General features: G+C 35.8%; 1 protein-coding gene across 1 annotated transcript in view; it reads right to left on the reverse strand.

Annotated features, from left to right (window-relative positions):
- Nucleotides 1-3,318: 3,318 nt before the first annotated feature.
- CDH7 (cadherin 7) overlaps nucleotides 3,319-21,705 on the reverse strand; it is a 107,112-nt gene continuing 88,725 nt past the window's right edge. Inside the window, exon 11 of the mRNA XM_045790371.2 lies at nucleotides 3,319-5,716. Coding sequence (XP_045646327.1) covers nucleotides 5,223-5,716 — 494 coding nt within the window. The 3' untranslated portion in view covers nucleotides 3,319-5,222. The remainder of the gene's footprint in view (nucleotides 5,717-21,705) is intronic.

Raw genomic sequence — 21,705 nt, forward strand, 5'->3', positions numbered from 1 at the left:
CTTATGAATGACCGAATTGGTTTGAATTAGACCCCAACCTTTAAAGACCTTACAAAAATGATTGTTTTTGAGTAGTGGTTTCACTCAATTATGCCAATTATCTCTGAAAATTCTTTCCCAATTTAGGATACTAATTGCATGGTTCTTTTTTTTTTTCCTTAATGCATGTTTCCAAAAACAGATATTATCTGTGTTTACCATATAACAATACATATAATCAACCTTATTATATAATTTCCATAATTTTCCATAATAAAGCCTTACATTTTTTACATCATTTTGCAGTTTACACAGCACTTTGACTTAATCAGCTCACAAGCCTCTGCAACAGGATAGTAATTAACTCAATTTTAATCATGAAGATATAAAGGTTCAGAGAATTAGAATGGCATCCAGGGCATAGCAAAAATGTGCTAGAACTGGCTTCTGACCCAGATTTTATAACGACAGAGCAGGGCTACTTTGTAGTAACCACACTGAGAGTCAAGGCCAAAGCTCAGTGACATTCCATAATAAATAATTCAAACTCCATAGTCTGTGTGAACAGTGAGATCACATCTACACAATAAAAATAAAATGAGGCAATTATTTAGATAGTTCAGCTAAATGCTTTCTCTTTAATACCAAAATCCTTCTCCTTAAATTAAAATTTTAAAGCCAATAAAATATTGCTCCCTTCAGTCAATATCAGATATTCTAGTCTCATGGCTTGTCAAGAATTTGCCAAATGACAATAATATATTGGCATTAATAAGATAATTTTGGACCATTTATTTTAACGTTGCTTCAGACATACTTCCCAATGCCTCCCCATCACACACACACACACACACACACACACACACACACACACACACAGGCACATGACCTTTTGCAGTTTAACTTTGAGCCTGTACAAGCTAGCATAACAATGAAAAAGTGCCAGAATGCCACACACACTGGCTGCCTTGTTTTTGCTTGAAAAATTACCCCTAGAATTGTACTTTACAATGGTTGCCAAATCAGAGTCAAATAACTCCCATTTTTCTTGAGGGCTTATCCCACTCCTCTGAAACACAAAATGTAAATGCTATTACTTCTTTCTTGCTCTTTTGGTTCTGTTGATTAGCTAACAATACTGCATTAGTTTTGCCTGCCAAACTTTCATACACCATCCTATATACACATAATCTACATTATTAATAATTTAAAAAACTGTATAATTAATAACAAAATGAATTTCCTTCTCCATTAATTGTCATATATACCGTATGTGCCTCCAGCCATCCCTGACAAGAAAGAGTTAAAAGTTGGAGCTTTCTTATAACCAACTTTAATTAGATCAACAGTAAATAAACCTTTAAATAGTGATTTAAAAACAATTAGGTTAATTAAAACAGTTTGTAAGTCAATTGATGTCAAAATTGAAAGTTTAAAGATTAATATTCACAACTAGTACTTAAAAACTTTAAAATATTTAGATTGTTTTTGCCTCTTGCAATATATTTGAACTTATTTTAAGCTCCCTCAGATTGTATATTTGGATATAAGTAACAAGTCTATTTGCACGGAGTTCTTTGGGCATGTGGGCCATGACACAAATATTACACCTTATGTAACTATGGTTTTTACATGAGAATAATTGCCAGTGCCTGCTTATCATCTAGTGTAGTAAATGTAATTGTGCGTAATACCATAAAATAATACCATAAAAAATACCATAAAATAACTTAAAACATTCTCAGAGGGCAGAGTGAAAAGTCAGCTATCCTTACCTAACACGATTATGTCCTGCGTCCTGCAGCTACCTGACCACGCTGCTGTCAGCCTCAGGTGTAAGCTTCAGGTCAAAGGAAGAAGTTTACCAGCTTCATCTAACTGCTTATAGAAAGATCTACTCATAGCCTTCACAGAGGTAATCTTTTCTTGCTGTCTCCTTAGAGTATTGCTTTAACATAGAAACTGATGGGTGAATCCAGAATGATAATTTAGGCTTGATCTGTAAAAGCCCACTTTCTTAATAAGAGTTTTCATATTCTTTCTGCTGACCTAAAATCATGCAATGATAATTCAGAATTGGGGCTTGGGCATATTCTCTTGACATGGACAGTAACAAGTAAAATACAAACATTTTTAAGAAATGTAAATGTCAAAAATATGCATTACTTTGTGCATCTTGAGTTTCTAATGGTGCCCCCATATGGACAAATGGAAAATATTTAAATTTCTTGGCTTCCCAGACTGCTGTCTGCCTTTGAAATTATTAAGCCATCATTTTCTACAATGAAGTGGATCCTTTCCTTTCTACTTGTAGCTCCAAGGACTTCCTACCAGGGACTATCACATGCATCTATACTTAGTAGAACAATAGAGCATAAATTCCTTCATGTCATTATCTGATATTCTCTACATTCATGCTATATTTTCAATCATAAGGTTTCCTTTATAAAGCAATTTAAGCAGTGAAATGTTGGTAAACATTTAACAACTGGCTCTCCAGGAAAAACAGGTAGTGTTGGCTGATTTCCATGGTGGCCTAGCTACTACCCCATGGCTAATTCAATTCACTGAAATGATCTCTCTGGAAGGACGGTTGAGAAGAGGTGTGTATCGTTGGTTCTTGGGAGTTGGTTCTAGCTGGTTCCAGCACACCACTGAATTTTAGTAACTAGATAATAGCTGTTTATATAAATGTTTTTGGAGAATGTTCTACCAAGGTTTAACATTGATTTTATCAATCAACTATTCCAGTGTCTCAAGTACTATGGAGATAATCATACATAGCATTAGATTTCGAAAGAAAAAAGAAAACTAAAATAACCAATTCACCCCCATTACAGGTAAGCTTAGCTAGAGTACTTCATATAAATTTCATCTGAATTAGGGGCATTCTTTCAGCTATCTCAAGCATTTTTTAAAAATACCATTGAATCAAGTTTATACTGTATTGATGTAATTGTCCACACACAAAAGAGCAAATGGGTATATGCAAGAATTTCAAATCTTTATTTAAATTTGAGCTTTTCTTTTCCCAATCTATGACTGGCAAATATGAAAAGAAAAAAAAAAACAAGAAAAAAATATATATACTATTATATATATATATATACTTGAAAACAAGAGAAAGCCAGGTGAATGGTGTGATGTTTCTTTTCTAAAATACATTCAAACCTCCATTTAGTGATATGTGCAACAATCAGCAGTTTTGACATCATAATCCGAATGTACTAAACTATTTTATCTTCCTGCAGACAACAAGGGGATTATTACAAAACTGTTTTCTCAGCACCTTGCTGATTTCACACCTATATAATTCCTGAACCACACTCTGCTTTTATTGAATTGGGTAAGTGTACTGTGTTTTTTTTTTTTATTTGAAAAGCTTACACATGTGACTAAAAGTCATGAACAGAACCTTTTACTGTTACGAGTTTTTCATATATATGTATATTAATCCAGCAAGAAGCATATCTATCTAGTCCTGAAACAATGTTTACAAAACTCCATTCAAATGAAAGGACTGTTTGCAGATAATCAGACTTATTGAATTATTTATTTTGATGAAGCTGAAGGCCACTTTCATGTACTGTATTTCTAGAGATGAGCTGTAGGTTTATAGAATCCTGGTTTCTCCTCATGTAATCCAAATATTGATAGTCTGATTCCAGTGTCTTTCAGAAAGAAGCACTTTTAAAATGTAATTTCCTATACAGTATCCACTACCTGTAGATTTACTAGGAACCCAATAAATAATTTTTAAAAGGAGAAATGAAAGAAAAAAAATCCATTCTTGTTGAAATAGATGCACATTAAACTAGTACTATTCTAGGAAAAAGAGAGGTGGAAAGATTATTTTAATCATAAAATTCTAAGAAGCCCATCGCAAACTTAAACACATGTGATCACTGGAAATTGCTCTCCTCACTTCGCCCATCTAAACCAGCACAGAAATCCTACATTGCTTGGTAAATTCTTGAGGAACAAATCTGCATCAGAATTTAAAGATGGATTTTTGAAATTTATAATGTTACATTAAGATATAGTAAAAAAATGTCTTTTACTCAATATGTTTACAGCAAAAGAGGCTGGGGAAAACAAAGTCTCAAAAGTCTTTGGAGCATATAGACCTTCAAAAATAATTCTTGCATCAGAAAAAAAAAAATCTCAATTCTCTCTGAAATCTTTTTCTAAAATACAAATCTTTTATTCCACTGTTTGGTACATTCTAATGGCTCAGATGAACAACTTATATGTCCTGGTCGCTGTGCTCCTTTCGGAGATGTGAACTGCAGCAAGGCTCAACTGTTCTGCTATTTTTCTCTCCATTTCCATGCCTCCTTTCCCTCATGTAGCTCAGACTGGAGAAAAATCAGCATGTTCTGATGAGCTTAATGCTATGAGGCAGTCAGATGGACCTGAATGTAGTGGAGATTGGAGCTCCAAAATAAATAGAACACCATGTGTCAGATAAAAAAAGGAAAGATAGTCTCCTGTATAAATCAGAAGAGATAATAAAAATCAATGAATAGACAGCAACTTTTTTCATACCTACACAAGCATCTCAAAACGACTGCAGACTTCAAGAATGATTTACCTTTTTCTTATTTGGAACACTTCATAATTTATTTGCTAAACAACGGTTTATGTTGCCTTAAACCAAATTTTATTGGCTTGTATTGAAGGATTGGGGAGGATTTTCTAAGAATTTATATATTGCTAAATGAAATATATTTGCCAACCAACAGCAATAAACTTCTGCTGGATTCTATGACCTAGCAAGCTAAAAACAACACTGTAAATTAAATTTGTCCCAAGTTTTGATATGCAAGAAGTTCCAGGACTTTTCAATGGCACATCGTGTTCTGTTCTTCTCACCGGCAGTACCGTGAAGGTATGTACAGGCCACGCTTGGTTCACGGACAACACAGGGCACTACATACTCATCAAGGTTAGGTGCTTTGCAGGTATCTGAGAGTTGCTATCTATTCACAAACCACTGAGCATTTCGTTTTATCAAAAAGCCTTCAAATGCTCAACGTCTGTGGTCAGTGCAGTCCCTTGGATAAGTCTAATGAAGATATGCTTCACCAAGGCAAAAACCTAAACAGTTAAAAATGGAGAAATATTTACAACCGTTTTCTCTAGTAAGTCAAGTTCTCATTTTCTGTACGTAGTGGGTGTTTTTGTTTTTGTTTTTTTGCTTTTACTTTTTCTTCAGTACATTTCAAATTAAGGTTCCGGGGCTATGAGTACAAACTCTCCTGGCCGGTTCCATACATATCTGCGAGTCGTTTAAAGCGAGGCCCCCAGTCACTTAGGTAGTCGTAATTCTGATCAGAGTTTGAGCTGATGGAATCCAAGGAGCTGAGTGATTCAGCCACTGAGCCATTTCCTTCAAATGCATACGTCTGCAAGGAATCATAGGGGGGAGCACAGGGATCCACATCGGCTTCTTTCAGTCTCTCCCAAATAAATTCTCGAAAAATGACATTATCTGGGATGCTTTTAAAAGTTGGTCGACTCAAGAACTGAATTTCTGGAGTCACATCCCTCCGAGTCTTGGTATCTCTGATGACATTGAGATTTCTTAGTGCGGCCATGTCGAAAGCTTCTGTGTCTTCCTCTCCCCCACCTTCGTCGTCATATCTCACGATATTTTCTCTGATATCTCGCTCCTCGTCAAAAATGAGAGGCTCTTTTTTCCGTCTTCTCATGGTGACGATGAGGAGGATCAACACTAAAACAAGGAGACAGGGTCAGTTCCAGTAAATCACCAACTGCCCCCCATCATGGTGAAATTAGGCCTGCGATCTTGACTGACAGATTTCCTGCCCTTTAAAGAGAAATGAGTCGGCCATCTACTTGCATGACAGAATCACAGCAGATGGGCTGAAATTGCTAAAATGCCTTTAAAACAGGACATTTTTATACATCAAGAAACCCTTTTCCACACCTGTTCAGAACTGATATCTCCCTCTTTAAGGCAACCTCCGAAGTATTTGCTAGAGCAAATTGAAGGGCCAGTTCAGGATAAATATAATAATTTCAAAGCTATGCAACACAAAGCGTTTTTTTTTTTTTTTTGAACTCCTTAATTGCTGGAAAGGCAAAGTGACATTCATAAATGTTTTAGGTCTAATTTAACAACTGCAATTTTAGAAGGAAATGGATTTTAGCATTTGGCCAGGTTCTTTGAAGAAATGCCTAGTACTTGTCTAAGAAACTCCACTGTTAAATAAAACCCAGTATGTCAGGCCATATATGAAGAGTAAAAGCTTTTCTATGGTAAACTGAGTCTCACTTTCAGGATGAAATACTGAACTTGGTCTTTACACATTCTACCTGGAGAGAGAGGATGTGAGATTTTCCGCTTAGCCAAAGACAGATTTATCAAAATTAATAAATAATAAAGCACAGGGTTGTACTGGAAAGCAAAGGAAACCAGATACACTGGCTATTATTTGGGTTTAAACCATCTGAATACGCTCTTTGTATTTTTAATAAGTATACGCTACTAAGAAAGATTCTGCTTCACTCAGGCTATGGGTGACTGAAAGCTGAATTGGAAACACATCAGATTTCATGGGCACTTGAATTAAGTTTAAAAAAAAGTGTTCTTGAATTTTGGGGTTCGAAACATAAAGAATTATATTTAATTACCTTTGTATTACATCAGCCAACTTTTTTTTCTTGAAGATCTAAAAGGCCCAAAGGGCCCATTACTCTCAGCCTGTTTTTTAAAAGACACTTGAAATATTTATATTTCAAGTATCTTAGTTTGGCATTAAGAATACATCTGAAAATAAAAAATATAAAGCCAAGAAGGACGTCACTGTAATTCAGAATAATTACAAGCAATGACTAGATGGGACATATCTCATCCTCTACCTCAATCTGCTTAAAAAAAAATCTAAGTACTTACTTAAATAAAGCCTTTCTGTTGTAATGTTCTGGCATGGTCCTTGAAAACAAAATATATAGCTTTGTTGTCAAAATGGCCTTGGATAGGGGCGCCTGGGTGGCACAGCGGTTAAGCGTCTGCCTTCGGCTCAGGGCGTGATCCCGGCGTTATGGGATCGAGCCCCACATCAGGCTCCTCCACTATGAGCCTGCTTCTTCCTCTCCCACTCCCCCTGATTGTGTTCCCTCTCTCGCTGGCTGTCTCTATCTCTGTCGAATAAATAAATAAAATCTTTAAAAAAAAAAAAATGGCCTTGGATAGAAGTCCAGCCTTTTCACATATTAGCTGTGTGATCTTGGGCAAGTAACTCGAACTAACGGAGTCTAACCACATGTGATAATTATAGACAAATGTTCCCAAGGTAAATTGGAGAGATCGGGGCATAATGTAAGTAGAGTTAGTAGAGTGGCAGGAACTTCTTTGTGCGCCAAAGAGAAATTTTCATTGTTTCCTCCTGCCAACCAAGAACGTGAACTCAAAATTTCTCCTCTAACCCAATGAAATTAGGTTAACAAGCAAAGTAGAAGGTGTAGCAAATATACGGCAAGGCACGTGCACTAAAGATTAAATGAGACAGAAAAGGCAGCAAGGTGAAAAGTGAATGTCTGCAAATAGGACCTATCATTCGGCGCTCAGGGTAGTTCTCTAGGGTACGTGTGTTGTTGTTTGGTGGTGGTCTTAGGCATGTGAAAAGACCTGCCTATGGTCATTGAAATGAAATGCAATAGGTGGGAATGAAGTCTTCTCTACTTCCATCTGCCCCAAACCTTTGCACTCTCTAGGACACTATGAGCCCAGTGCTTCCATAGAAGGTAATTGAGATACAAGCTGAGAGTGCAAGTGATATTTGCTAGTTTAGAGAAAGACAGACACATCAGTAAATTTTAAGACATATAGATGAATAACATTTTAGATTCATGATTTTAGCTTCCGAAACTTTTTACATAGTTCTCCCCAAAATAAAAGTAATTGCAACAGAAAGAAACAGGGGCCAAATAATACTTCTTGAGAAGTCAGAGAGAATGGAAAGATGAGTATCAGAGAGAATCATGATGGGTGGACAGGTGGAGGCAGGAATATGAGAAATCTGTTACCCAGCTTGGAAGCAGAATTGAGGGGGAGCAAATATCGAAACGAGTGCAAGAGGATGCAAGAAATGAAATGGGCCTGAAAGTGAATGAGGCTAGAAAGGGAGTAAGAGATTACGTAATAGATACTCTTTTAATTTAAATCCGTATTTAGGCAAAATATTTCAAAATTCTCAAATCTCTTTCCTTCCTCTAATTATAATGAATCTTGTCATTTATTATATATTATATATATGATTGTTTTATGTTTTTATGTTTAACATATAAAACAGTTATTTCTTATGTTCTATTGTAAATGTATTTTCATGTTACTGATAAACTTACTTTTTGACAAGTATAGTGCTCAGTACAAGTGAAACATGAAAGAACCCATAGGTGTGTCGGCACACAGGTTCGGTACCTATTAAGGATATTAATATCTTATAGAGTTTATTTTATTTCTCAATCTTGCCTGAAGCTGAGAAAAATGAAGTGTTTTAGAAGGTTAGAAAATTTAACATTTCAATGACTTAGGAGAATATTAATTTCTAACTACATGAGCACATATAAAAAATAAAATTTAACCTTTACGTAGAACAAGTGTTAAGTGCTCTTCAGGGTCTATGGAGATAATCCCTGTATTAAAAAGAATATTTTCCGCTTAAGTAAGCACAAGATTATATAGTTTAAGAGGTTTTTCTCATATGTCTTTTCTGTCATATGGATGATACTTCTGAGTGGAGACAGAAAAGATTAGACAGGTGGCACTTAACAATGTGTTGGTTGTTCATGAATTTACATATGGTCAACAAATGTGTGTTAACCATTTATTACAGGCATTAGGTATGACGAAAGCATAGCACACTTCTTCATAGAACTTATAATGAAATGGGCAGACTATTAAATAATGAGAATTAAATGTTAAAGTAGAACTGTGATAATTATTCCAAAAGAAGGAAACATGATCTTTTAAAGGTCTAGAGGAGAAGAAACAGACCCACACAAGGCAGATTTACATGTCCCTGAAGGCTGAGGCTAGGCTGGGGGTGGAGAGGTGTCATGGAAGATTATACTTGGCACAATCAAGCAGTTAGCAAAGATGACAAGGCTGGGTGGTAAAGAAAGAGGTGGGAGATAACCACCTTGGTGTAAGGACTGCATGATATGATCATATGTATATATGTATTTTTAAGAATACATAGAATACATTTAAGAGGTGGGAGATAACCTCTTGGTTTAAGGACTGCATGGTATCATATATATATGTATTTTTAAATCATTCTGAGTGGACTTAGGATAGGAAGAAGGGAAGCTAAGATGTTAAGAAAGCAATTAGAATACAACTGCGGCAGCAAAAGCACACTGTTAACTTAAATTTCTGTTTTAGAATTCAGTTCTTTAACCTCCAACATTTTCTGAGTATCCCAGTTATTTGGCAATAGTGCTAGTTATTGGCAAAATCATAACAGGATCCCTGCATCCAAGCAGCTCAAACTTGGTAGCTATATATCTACAAAGATAAATACAGTATAAAACATAATGCAATTCACTGTGAGAAAGTACAGACACAAAGAAGCATGCAAACCAGAAGAGCACCATTCTCTCAAATTGAAAGAAATAAAAGGGAAGATAAAGAAATATATAGAAGTGTAAAACCCATAGCATACTATAAAGTAGTGGACCCCTATATTCTCCACATCACTGTGGTCTGTGACTGATACATGTCCATTTTTACTTAATCATCTTGAAAGTACTTCAGTCCCACCTAACATACTTCCTGGAGATTAACCACAACATTATTGGTCCCCACAATTAAGAAGCCCCCTCTCCAATGAACTGCCACCATCAAGTATCTTAATTTCTTAAAGACAGCAGACACTTTAAAAGTCATCCAAGTTTGCTCCAGAAGCACTTACAGTGTATTCTCAGCTGCTGAATTCAATACCTCATTGTCATCCTGAATCCCTTGCACTGGATTTTCTAAGCTTGCAAATGTCTGAATTCTCAATATTCAGTTTTGGTCCCCAGAAGCAGGCAGAATTCTGCAGATGTGATATAAATTGGTACCACTGCTAGATAAGCCTACTTATATTAAAGAAAAACTATTTCCCTTATTTCAAATTTTGAGTCAATTCATTTAAAACCACTCAGTCATGTGAACTATTATCAAGCCAGAAGCATCCTAAAACTCTATAAAAAGGTTCTTGCTTTAAATCAAATTGCAAGACCTTATACTTGTTAAACATCACTTTAAGTTTAACCTATTGTTTAGAGACCCACCAAAAATTAAAACCTAAATTTCCTTTAATTCAACATTTTTTACTGGACATTGATTTTCTGCAACTGTAATCCCTATAAGGTCAGCGATTTTATTCCCCATAGATATATCTTGAGCACAAAAAGCAATACTTGATAGTAAATATGCACTCAATAATTATTTGTTGATTTAAATAAAGTATGGGTTGGAGATATGGAGATAACTCTTGCCATTGTGAAGTTCAATATTTTATATAAGAAAAAGTAACTATTATATAATGCAATAATTATATAGCAATATAACACATGCTAGGTAAATATGTATGGGATGGTATGCTTTGGCCAGGATGCTCAGAGAAAGTCTCACAAGAGATGACATGGAGGTAAGACTTGAAGGATAAGCCACTGTCACCTATTTTCTCTATGGTCTCTATAAATAATCAGAATTTATTGGTCAATAAAATGTTTGTCTAAATCTTCACTATCCAACATGGTAGTTACTAGCCACATGTGGCTATTGAGCATTTGAAGTGTGGCTATCCCTATTTGAAACATGAACTGAGATGTGCTTTTAGTGTAAAATAAACATGATGTTCAAGAAAATTGTTAAACTATATTTTTATTGATTACATGTTAAAATTATAATAGTTGGCTAATGCATTAAATATGTTATTAGCATTTATTTCAGTTGCTTCTTTTTAGTTTTCCTAATGAGGCTACGTGAAATTTTAAAATTACATATGTGGTTCACACTTGCAAATCATAATATATTTCTCTGGATAAAATGAAAGATTCAAAAATACTAGAAAATCTAAATTGTGTATGATCTTAAGGTATACTATAAAATTTTATTGCCAAATGACATATTGAACAGTGAAACAACTATTAACTACAATTATTACTGTGTCTACTAGGTGTAACTGAAAAATGACCTACTCTAAATGAAAAATCTGCTAGTACAATCTGTATCCAAGTTCAGCAATTTATTATAAGTGATTACCCACATCCATGTGGGAGTAGAACTTAGCTCTTCAGTAACTTTGTTTCTTTTTAACTCTTCACTGTCTTTTGATCCTGTTTATTTGCATAAATATTACTAAAACTGTTACATTTTCTCCATTTGGCACTAATTTTCACGAATTTTAATTTTGAACTTGAACTTTGATGGCTTCACATCAGAAACAACCATGATAGAGAAACATCTCAACTCCTTTCAGTGTCACTTCCAAATTCCCACCACTTTCTCCATGCCTGGAGCTATACCAGAGTTCCATACTTTCACCAAAAAACAGGTCATTGAAAATTTTCCAATGATTTATCTTCAACTACACTCAATTTTACTGACTTTTCTTTTTATAAAAGTAGCCTATTTCATATTTCCACATTCTTATATCCTGATTGCCCTGAAACTAAATCTGAGTTTTTCTTTTTTTCCCGTCAGATTAAGATCACCACTGGTCTTGTTAACATCTGCCCAATCCGATGGGTACCAGTCAGCCCTTAGTTTACATGGCATGACTATCATATTTGACACAGGACTTCAACCAGGAAACATGATATGGGTGAGTTTTCTCGAATTAATGGACTATTACAGGAATTCTTACAATTTTAAAATTAAACATTTCACTCTCTCCTTTCAAATTATGGTCTGGTGGTCTCTCTTCTCTAGGTAATACCTAGGGTAAATGTTCCTCAAATTTTTTCACCCAATACTCTTTCAACATGAGCTCAATAAAACCCAGGAATTCAACTATTTTCTATATATGGCAATTGGTGAGGTCTCTGACATATAACTCTCCCATCTATCTCTCTGAATAAAGTCAGACCATATTCATAAATGACTAGTCATAATTACTGATAATAAAAACATATGGACTGCTTAGAATATAGTAAATACTTAGTAACAATTAAAAATTATAATTGCCATATATTATTTTACTCTAACCACTTTCTGCCCAAATGTCTCTTTGCAGATTTAAATCCATTAACTACAATCTGTTTCTATCTTGTGTTCTTTTCTCAAAAGAATACCCAAACCAGAAACTTCCAGGTCATCTTGGACTCTAACTTAACTTTCTCCTTGTATTTACCTCTTGCTCATCTCACTACCTTAATGAACCAATTATTATATAGTGTAACTCCTGGAGTGTACCTCAAATCCCTTGCCTAAACCCACATTTACACTGACTCCTTGCCTCTATTTCCTGAATATGTGGGCTTAGATAGGATATTTTACTTTGCCCTGCCTCAATTTCCTCCTCTTCAAAATGGGGATAATAGAACTTAACTCATAGAAACTATCTTATAAAGATTGAGTTATATTTGTAAAATTAAAAATACATATGTATAGTAAGCACAATAACAGGTCATATATGATAAATTTCTATAATAAAATCTTAATATAGTCCCTATTCCTCTGGATCTTGCTAAAATTTGAATTATATAATAGAGATATCAAATCTATTCTAGAGAAGCTTAAAATATGGGGCAAAGAGAGGAAAATGAACAGAATGTGATAAATACTATTTACAAATTCATTCCAAAATATTTTTCCTCCTACATTTCCTACATTAGGCCCCAAGAATACATTGGTTTAAAAAAAGAAAAATTAAGATCAGTACTCTCAAGATGTTCTTAAATTTGAGCAAAGCAAATCGTGATAACTGCCACAAAAGAAATACACAGGTTTCATGATAAAGAATTGCAGGTGTTGGGGGAACATACCTTGGCGTCCCTGGCCAAGGTGCCCCAAGCATGGCGTGCCCAGCAGCCACCCCCCCCCCCCCACCCAGGTCAAACCTGGTCTAGCTCTAGCCATCCCACTAAGCCCCAGCACAGTGTGCCCAAGATCCCTACTTCCCAGACAAGGAGTTCATCACCACTAAACCAGACTTCCAAGAAAAGTTAAAATGTCCTCTTTAAGTGGAAAAGGCCATTAACTAAAAAATAAAGACAATGGATCAGCCACTTAAAAATCGTATGAAAATTAAATGAAAAAGATGTAAAGTATGATATCAGGACATAAAATGTGTGTGGGGGAGAGTACAAACATAGTACTTTTAGAATGCATTGGAAATTGACTATCAGCTTAAAACAGACTACTATATATGTATATAATGTTGGTATAGGTAAACCTCATGGTAACCAAAACCAAACCTACAAAAGAACCTAACAATCCAAAAACCATCAAACCACAAGAGATCAAGAGAAGAAGAACTATAAAAACAGTAAAATAACAAGCATATACCTATCAATACATTTTAAATGTAACTGGACTAAATGAATCAATCAAAAGGCATAGGGTGACTGAATGGATAAAAACAAGACCAATTTATATGGTGCTTACGAAAGACTCACTTTAGATCTAAAGATATTCCATCCAAATAAAGCTGGAGAAGTACTCATATTAGACGAAATACACTTTAAAAAGAACTGACTCCAAGAAGAAAATATAACATTTGTAAATATCTATGCACCCAACATATGAGCATGTAAATATATAAAGCAAATTATAACAGACATAAAGGGAAAAATTGACAGTAATACAAAATAGTAAGGGGACTTTAACACCCTACTTGCATCAATGAATAGATCATCCAGACTGAAAAATCAATAAGAAAACATTGGCTTTAAACAACCCATTAGACCAAATGGGCTTAACAGATATACAGAGAACATTTCATCTAAAAACTTCAGACTACACTTTTTTTTTCAAGTGCACATTGAACATTCTCCAAGCTAGATCACACGTTAAGCTGCAAAACAAGTTACAATAAATTCAAGAAGATTGAAATTATACCAAGTATCTTTTCTGACCACAACAGTGTGAAACTAGAAATCAATCACAAGATAACTAGAAAAATAAAACATGTGGAGAGCTAAAGCACGTGATACAAGCCTACCTCAAAACCCCAGATAAACCACCTAACTTTACACCTAAGAGAAGTAGTAAATGAACAAATTCCAAAGTTAGAAGAGGAAGGAAATGATAACGATCTGAGTATAAATACATTAAATAGAGACATAAAAATAGTAAAGATCAATGCACAACTAAGAGCTGTTTTTTTTTTTTTGAAAAGAAACAAAACCAATAAACCTCTAGCCAGAGTTTTCTAGAGAAAAACAGGACCCATATAAATCAGAAATAGAGGTTAAACTGATACCATAGAAATACAAAGGATCCTAGCAGACTACTATAATTATACACTAGAAATAGGACAACCTAGAAAAAAATAAATTCCTAGAAACACAACCTTTCAAGATTGAATTATGAACAGAAAATCTGAATAGGCTGTTACAAGTAACGATAGTGGATTAGTAATTAAAAAACTCTCTAGGGGCGCCTGGGTGGCACAGCGGTTAAGCGTCTGCCTTTGGCTCAGGGCGTGATCCCATCTTTCCGGGATCGAGCCCCACATCAGGCTCCTCCGCTATGAGCCTGCTTCTTCCTCTCCCACTCCCCCTGCTTGTGTTCCCTCTCTCGCTGGCTGTCTCTGTCTCTGTCGAATAAATAAATAAAAAAAAAAATCTTAAAAAAAAAAAAAAAAAAAACTCTCCAAAGAATGAAGAGGAAGGAATGCTTCCAAACTCCTTTTACAAGGCCAGCATTACCCTGATATCAAAACTAAAGTCATAAAAAAAAAATTATAGGCCTATATCCCTGATGAAAATAGATGCAAAAATCCTTGACAAACTATTAGCAAACGAAATTCAGCATTGCATTAAAAGAGCTATACCCCATGGGCCACCTGGGTGGCTCAGTTGGTTAAGCGTTCGACTCTTGATTTTTGGCTCAGGTCATGATCTTAGGGTCCTGGGATCGAGTCCCAGGCTCCCTGCTCAATGTGGAGTCTGCTTATCTCCCTTTCCCTCTGCCCCTCCCCCTGCTCACTATCTAAATAAATAAACCTTAAAAAATGTAAAAGAATTATACCCCATGATTATGTGGAATTTATGCCAAGGATGTTTCAACATCTGCAAATTAATCAACATTATATACCACATTAACAAAAATGAAGTTTAAAAATCATATCATCTCAATAAATGCAGAAAAAGCATCTGACAGAATTCAACATCCACTTATGATAAAAATTCAACAATGTGAGTACAGAAGAACCACACCTCAACATTAGAAAGGTCATATATCACAAACCCACAGCTAACATCATACTCAAGGGTAAAAAACTAAAAGCTTTTCCTTTAAGATCAGGAAAAAGGCAGGAATACATTTAAAATGTCCATACTATCCACTCTTGCCACTTTTATTCAACATGGTATAGGAAGTCCTAGCCATAGCAATTAGGCAAGGGAAAAAAAAAAGGGCATCTAAATTGGAAAAGAATTAAACTGTTTGCAAATGACATGATACTGTATATGGAAAACCTCAGACTCCACCAAAAACTACCAGAATAAATGAATTTAGTAAAAGTCACAATACAAAATTAACATACAGAAATAGGTTGCATTTCTCTACACTAATAACAAGCTATCAAGAAGGAGAAATTAAGAAAGCAATCACATTTACAACTTCATTAAAAAAATTACTTAAGGGGGTGCCTGGGTGGCTCAGTTGGTTAAACGTCTACCCTCAGCTTGGGTCATGATCCAGGGTCCTGGGATTGAGCCCCTCATCAGGCTCCCAGCTCAGCAGGGAGTCTGCTTCTTCCTCTCCCTCTACCCTTCCCTCTAACTTGGTCTCTCTCTCAAAATAAATGTATAAAATCTTTTTAAAAATTACCTAGGAATAAATTGAACTAAGGTAGTGAAAGACCTGTATTCTGAAAACTATGACACTGATGAAAGAAATTGACGATGACTCAAATTAAAAGAAGAGATAAACCATGTTTATGAATTGGAAAAAAAAATTATTTTAAAATGTTCATACTATCCAAAGCAAACTACAGGTTCGATGTAATCCCTTCAAATTACCAATGTCATTTTCTACACAATTACTACAAAGAATCCTAAAATGTATATGGAACCTCAAAAGACCCCAAATAGCCAAAGCAATCCTGAGAGAGAACAGTTAGAGGTGTCATGCTCCCTGCTTTCAACCTATACTACAGAGCTACCGTAATCGAAACAGTATGGTACTGCCACAAAAACAGACACATAAATCAATGGAATAGATAAGAGAGGCCAGAAATAAACACACAATTACAGTCAATTAATATATGACAAAGGAGGCATGAATATACAACAGGGAAAAGACCGTCTTTTCAGGAAATGGTATTGGGAAAACCTGACCACTTTCTTACACCATAAACAAAAAGAAACTCCAAATGGATTAAAAGACTTGAAAGGAAGACCTGAAACCATAAATCTCCTAGAAGAAAACATAGTAAGTTCCTTGACATTGGTCTTAGCAATATTTTTTGGACCAGTCTCCTCAGGCAGGGTAACAAAAGCTAAAGGAAGCAACTGGGAATACATCAAAGTTTTGGCACAGTGAAGGGCACCATTTTGAATGGGAGAAGATATTTGCAAATCATATATTTGATAAGGGGTTAATATGCAAAATATAAAAAGAACTTACCTTAATATCAAAAACAAACAAGCAAACAACCCAATTAAAAATGGGTACAAAACTTGAATAGTAATTTTTCCAAAGAAGACATACAGATAGCCAACATGAGCATGAAAAGATGCTTAACATCACTAATCACTAGGGAAATGCCATTCAAAACCATAACGTTACCTCACACCTGTCAGACTGACAACTGTCAAAAAGACGAAAAATAAGTGTTGGCACGGGTGTAGAGAAAAGAAAACCCTTGCACACTGTTGGTGGGAATGTGAATTGGTATAGCCACTACAGAATACAGTATGGCGTTCCCTCAAAAGGTAAAAACTACCATAAGATCGAGTAATTCCACTTCTGGGTGTTTATCCAAAGAAAATGAAAGCACCAATTCAAAGAGATATGCTTTGAGGAATCTCCCTACTGTATGTTCTCTCTCTCTATATATATATTATATATATATATATATTATAATTATACATATAATGTATACATATATGTATATATACACACCTACCTACACACAAATATTACTCAGCCACAACAATGAATGAAATCTTGTCATTTGCAACAACATGGATGCGTCTAGAATATCTCAGAGAAAGACAAATACTGAGTGAGTTCATTTATATGTGAAATCTAAAAAACAAATTGAAACAGACTCCTAGGAAACAAACTGTGGGTTACCAGAGTAGGGAATGACTATATAGGTGTACTATATAGGCAAAATAGGTAAAGGAGACTAAGTTGTACAGTCCTTCAGTTATAAGACAAGACATGGGAATGTAATGTATAGGGAATATAATCAATAATTTTGTAACAATTTTATATGGTGATATATGGTAACTAGATTTATCATGGGGATCATTTCATATAAAAATATCGAATCACTAGAATGTACACCTGAAATTAATAGGATATTGTATGTCAAGTATACTTCAATTAAAAAGACAAAGAATCATGTTTGTGAACCATGCTTAATTTAATCACTAGGTTAAGACTGCCCCCTGAGAAGGAAACACTGAAGCTGGTTATCAAGGGTAGTGTGAGCCCAAAAGGTACAGGGATTTAGGAAAAATCTTTCAGTAACAGGGTGGCATGTTTGAAACTAATGGAAAGGCAGCTGTGTGGTTCTTCCTACAGGATGAGTGAAGGATTAGATGGCCTGATACCTTCAAGAGGTGAGCAGGTGTCAGAACATGTCTGGCTTTGTGGGCCATGAGAACCATTTGGATTTTATGTAAGTACATTTGATGCTTCTGAAATGTCTCAGGCAAAGAAATAATTTATGTTTTAAAAAGTGAAATGAGAGGAAAAATACACGGGTACTAGTGCAGTCTGGTGATCAAAGACGGAGGTCATTGGAAGTGACAACTAAGCTAAGATCTAAAGGATGAGAGAATTCAACTTGTCATTTTGTCTGGATCTGTGTGCTGTGGAATAAGAGATATATGCAGATCCTCAGTCACAGAAGGCCTGAATTTGAACTTGTACTTATGAACCTACTCTATTATTTATAGTCACAAAGAATAAATGAAGATTTATATTTGATAAAATCCAAGCATGTGAATGAGGTAAACTAGATATCAATGATAGCATTTTAAACTAAAACTTAAGCAGAATTTTAACAACAAATATGGTATCCTTGAAATATCTACTGCAGTATTTTCTCTATCTTTAGATATATTCAGAAAATCATATATTCAGATTTTTTTTCTTGAGCCCTTACAGATCTCCAGGGCTATTAACCCAAAAATATAATTTGAGTGTGTGCCATATCCACTTTATAGGAAAAAAATGAGGAGACAGGCTGGATTTCAGACAAAATGCCCTAAAATCATATAATCTTAGGAAATGGGAAAATCTGCGCCCCTTGGAGAAACTACTTATGGATAAGGACAACAATAAAATCAAACCCTCTTTTCCACTAATGAATACATTCAAATCATTCATGGTCTCATTCGGCATGCAGGTATGGCATGCCCTCTACATGTCATATCAGCATTTTATGGCTACATACATAGTGATAAAATAATACTCAGCCCCTGCCTCTAAAAGCAGGAGTCTACGGGAGCAGACAGACAAAGAGACAAACTAATGAAACAGGTGAGTCAGCCACGAAGGATGCTCTGGTATACACAAGGTGTTATGGGATACACAGGAACAACACCCAACCTCGACTCCGAAGCAAGAAGGGAGAAAGTTGTTCCAGGCAGAAGGAGCAAGTCACGTAAGAGCAGGTAAGACGAAGCAGGATGAGTCTGAAAAAGAGCAGCTCTGCAATTTGGCTGAAGGTTGAAATGGTAGAGAGCAGTTAGGCCATAGAAAGTCTGTGATTTTCACCTGTAGACCACTGGAGCCATGGAAATCTTATGTTAAGCTGGCGTGTGTCACAGTCACATTTGCTTTGCAAAAGCTTAGTCTGCCTGTGATGCTGGTGGATTGGGTCTGGTAGAGACAGGTCACTGCCTTAATTCAGGAGGGTGACGAGAGACCCAGGGCGAAATCAGGTGCAGCACCAAGGGAGAGCATGGCATAGATTCAAGAATCAACAAAGTAAAATTTCATATTTTGGGGGCACTGATTGGCGGTGGGAGATGGAAGAGAAGAGTAAAGGCTGATTGATTCCCCTTTAAACATATGGAAGTAGGGACTAAGTCAGGAGGAGAGGTAGGGATATAGGAAAATCATTCAGGATTTAATAATTCTAGTCAAATTTCTAATGCCAGCAGTCTGTTGGAATGATGAATGTGTCCAGCCGGAGTTCTGCGGCTCATCTGTACAGAAAAGATGCTGCTCCCCGTGTCTGGAGACAGGGAAACATCTCATTACAACCAAAACTGAGCTTCCCCCTACACCCCAAAAAGTAGCACAGACTTCCTCTCCATTAAATGTGCTAGTTAGAATGATTTGAGTATGAAGACAGACATAAAACTGACCTAAGTACTATGAATACTTTGTGTACAAAGACAACTGGTCTACTATATATTTTGGTTATAATGAAGTATAATCTCAAATTTCTCATATACAGTTCCTGATGTGTTTTCTCAAGGTTGGAAGTAATTGGAGGATATTGTAAATTAGAGTTAACCAAAGAAGTGATAAAGCTGCTTTGTAAAGCAGATCAAAGATTCTGATAGCTCCAATTCGACAGTACCTGGGCTGTGATACACACAGATCTGCAGGCATTTCCCAGAGACACACAAGTCTCTCCTATTGGAAAACACATAGGGGAAAATACCTTATAAAGGACATCCAGAAGGCAGTCCCACCTATGTTTGGGTCCTGGCTGTGACACCATATAACTTTGTGCATGTCTCCCCTAATTTACAGTTTTCTAATATACAAAGTGGGCATAATACTATTTACTAATACCTGCCTAGAAAATGTGTTGTGAGAATTAAATTAGACCATGCTCATAAAGCATCTAGCTAACGTCTAGCACTTAGTAGGAGCTTATTAAATGTAACTAATTTTTACTATGCTTACATTTGTTTGAAAGAGGAACACATGTGCCACCATAAACTAGCCACTTCTGTCCTTTATTATCATTAGGACTATTGACTATTGTTACAGATTATGATGGGGACCAATCTTTTGTGTAGTGCCATCATATTCTCCACAATCATATATATATAAAATATATTTTACTTAGGTAGTACTATCACTTATAAAACTAGGAAAATATTTTCCGGTTGAACAAAATCATGAGTGGCCACAGTAGCAGAGGAGCAAATATGATTCAGCACGCAGTAGATCAGGAAAGAAAAGTGAAAAGACGCATGACAGCAAATGCCTAGCTGGCCCTCCTGGACACACTGAAAGAACTCGAATTCCATGTAGTGAACAGTGGTTTCCACAAATGTCTTATTAAACCAGAAGCTGGGCCAGTCTAATTCCAGTTGTGGCTAAAGAGCAAGGAGCCAGAGGGGATGTTACAGGACTTCAATTACTTGGACCTAAAGGTCCAAATATGGAAAAACAAAATATAGTAAATTCAGTGACAATTTTAGTGTGTAGGAAAACGCACAGGCTAACAAACTAACAGTGCAGACTAACAAAGAAAATAGCTATAATCTTCTCTGGACACGTGCAATATTTAATATTGAAACATTTCAAAACAACTGAAATTCTTTCTGCTCATTTCTCAAAATCCACTGAAGTAATAATTTAATGTCATTCATACATTTTTTTAACGATTTAAGTTACTTATTTGAGAGAGAGAGCACACAAATGGGGGGAGGGATGGAGAGAGAGGGAGAAACAGACTCCCTGCTCAGCAGGGAGCCTGACTACAATGGGGCTTGGTCCAGGATCAGAGGTCATGAGGCACTTAACCAACTGAGCCACTCAGGTGCCTCAAATTTGTTTTTTTCTAAAATGCATTCAGCTTGGTTGAAAAATAACCATCTATGTCCATAATTATGAATTTATGATAAAAATGCATAACAAAATTGGTGTTGGGGGAGGGCACCTGGGTGGCTCAGTCTGTTAAGCCTCTGACTCTTGCTTTTGGCTCAGGTCATGATCTCAGAGGCGTGAGGTGGAGCCCCTCATCAGGCTCTGAGATGAGCATGGAGTCTGCTTACCATTTTCTCTCTTTCCCTCTGTCCCTCCCCCTGCTTGTGTGCTCTCTCTCTCTCTAAATAAATATCTTTAAAAAATTGATGTTATGGCAAAATATTTAGTCAAGCATTAGAATACTAAAGTATCTTGCCATACACTGATGAAATGTTCCTACTTGCAAAATAATTGCATCTGACTGATAACTTTATCACTTTCATTAGAGAATTCAGGTACAAATAAATTAGAAAGGGTGAGAAGAAAGTTGGGATGGCAGAAAACTCAGGAAAGAGTTCACCCATAAAGTTAGAAGGACACAAACATGAAGTCAATATGACCCACTTCAGACAACAAGACTT

Source organism: Ursus americanus, chromosome 19 (assembly GCF_024610735.1).
Source record: "Ursus americanus isolate L20-20 chromosome 19, mUrsAme1.1.p, whole genome shotgun sequence".
NCBI lineage: Eukaryota > Metazoa > Chordata > Mammalia > Carnivora > Ursidae > Ursus > Ursus americanus.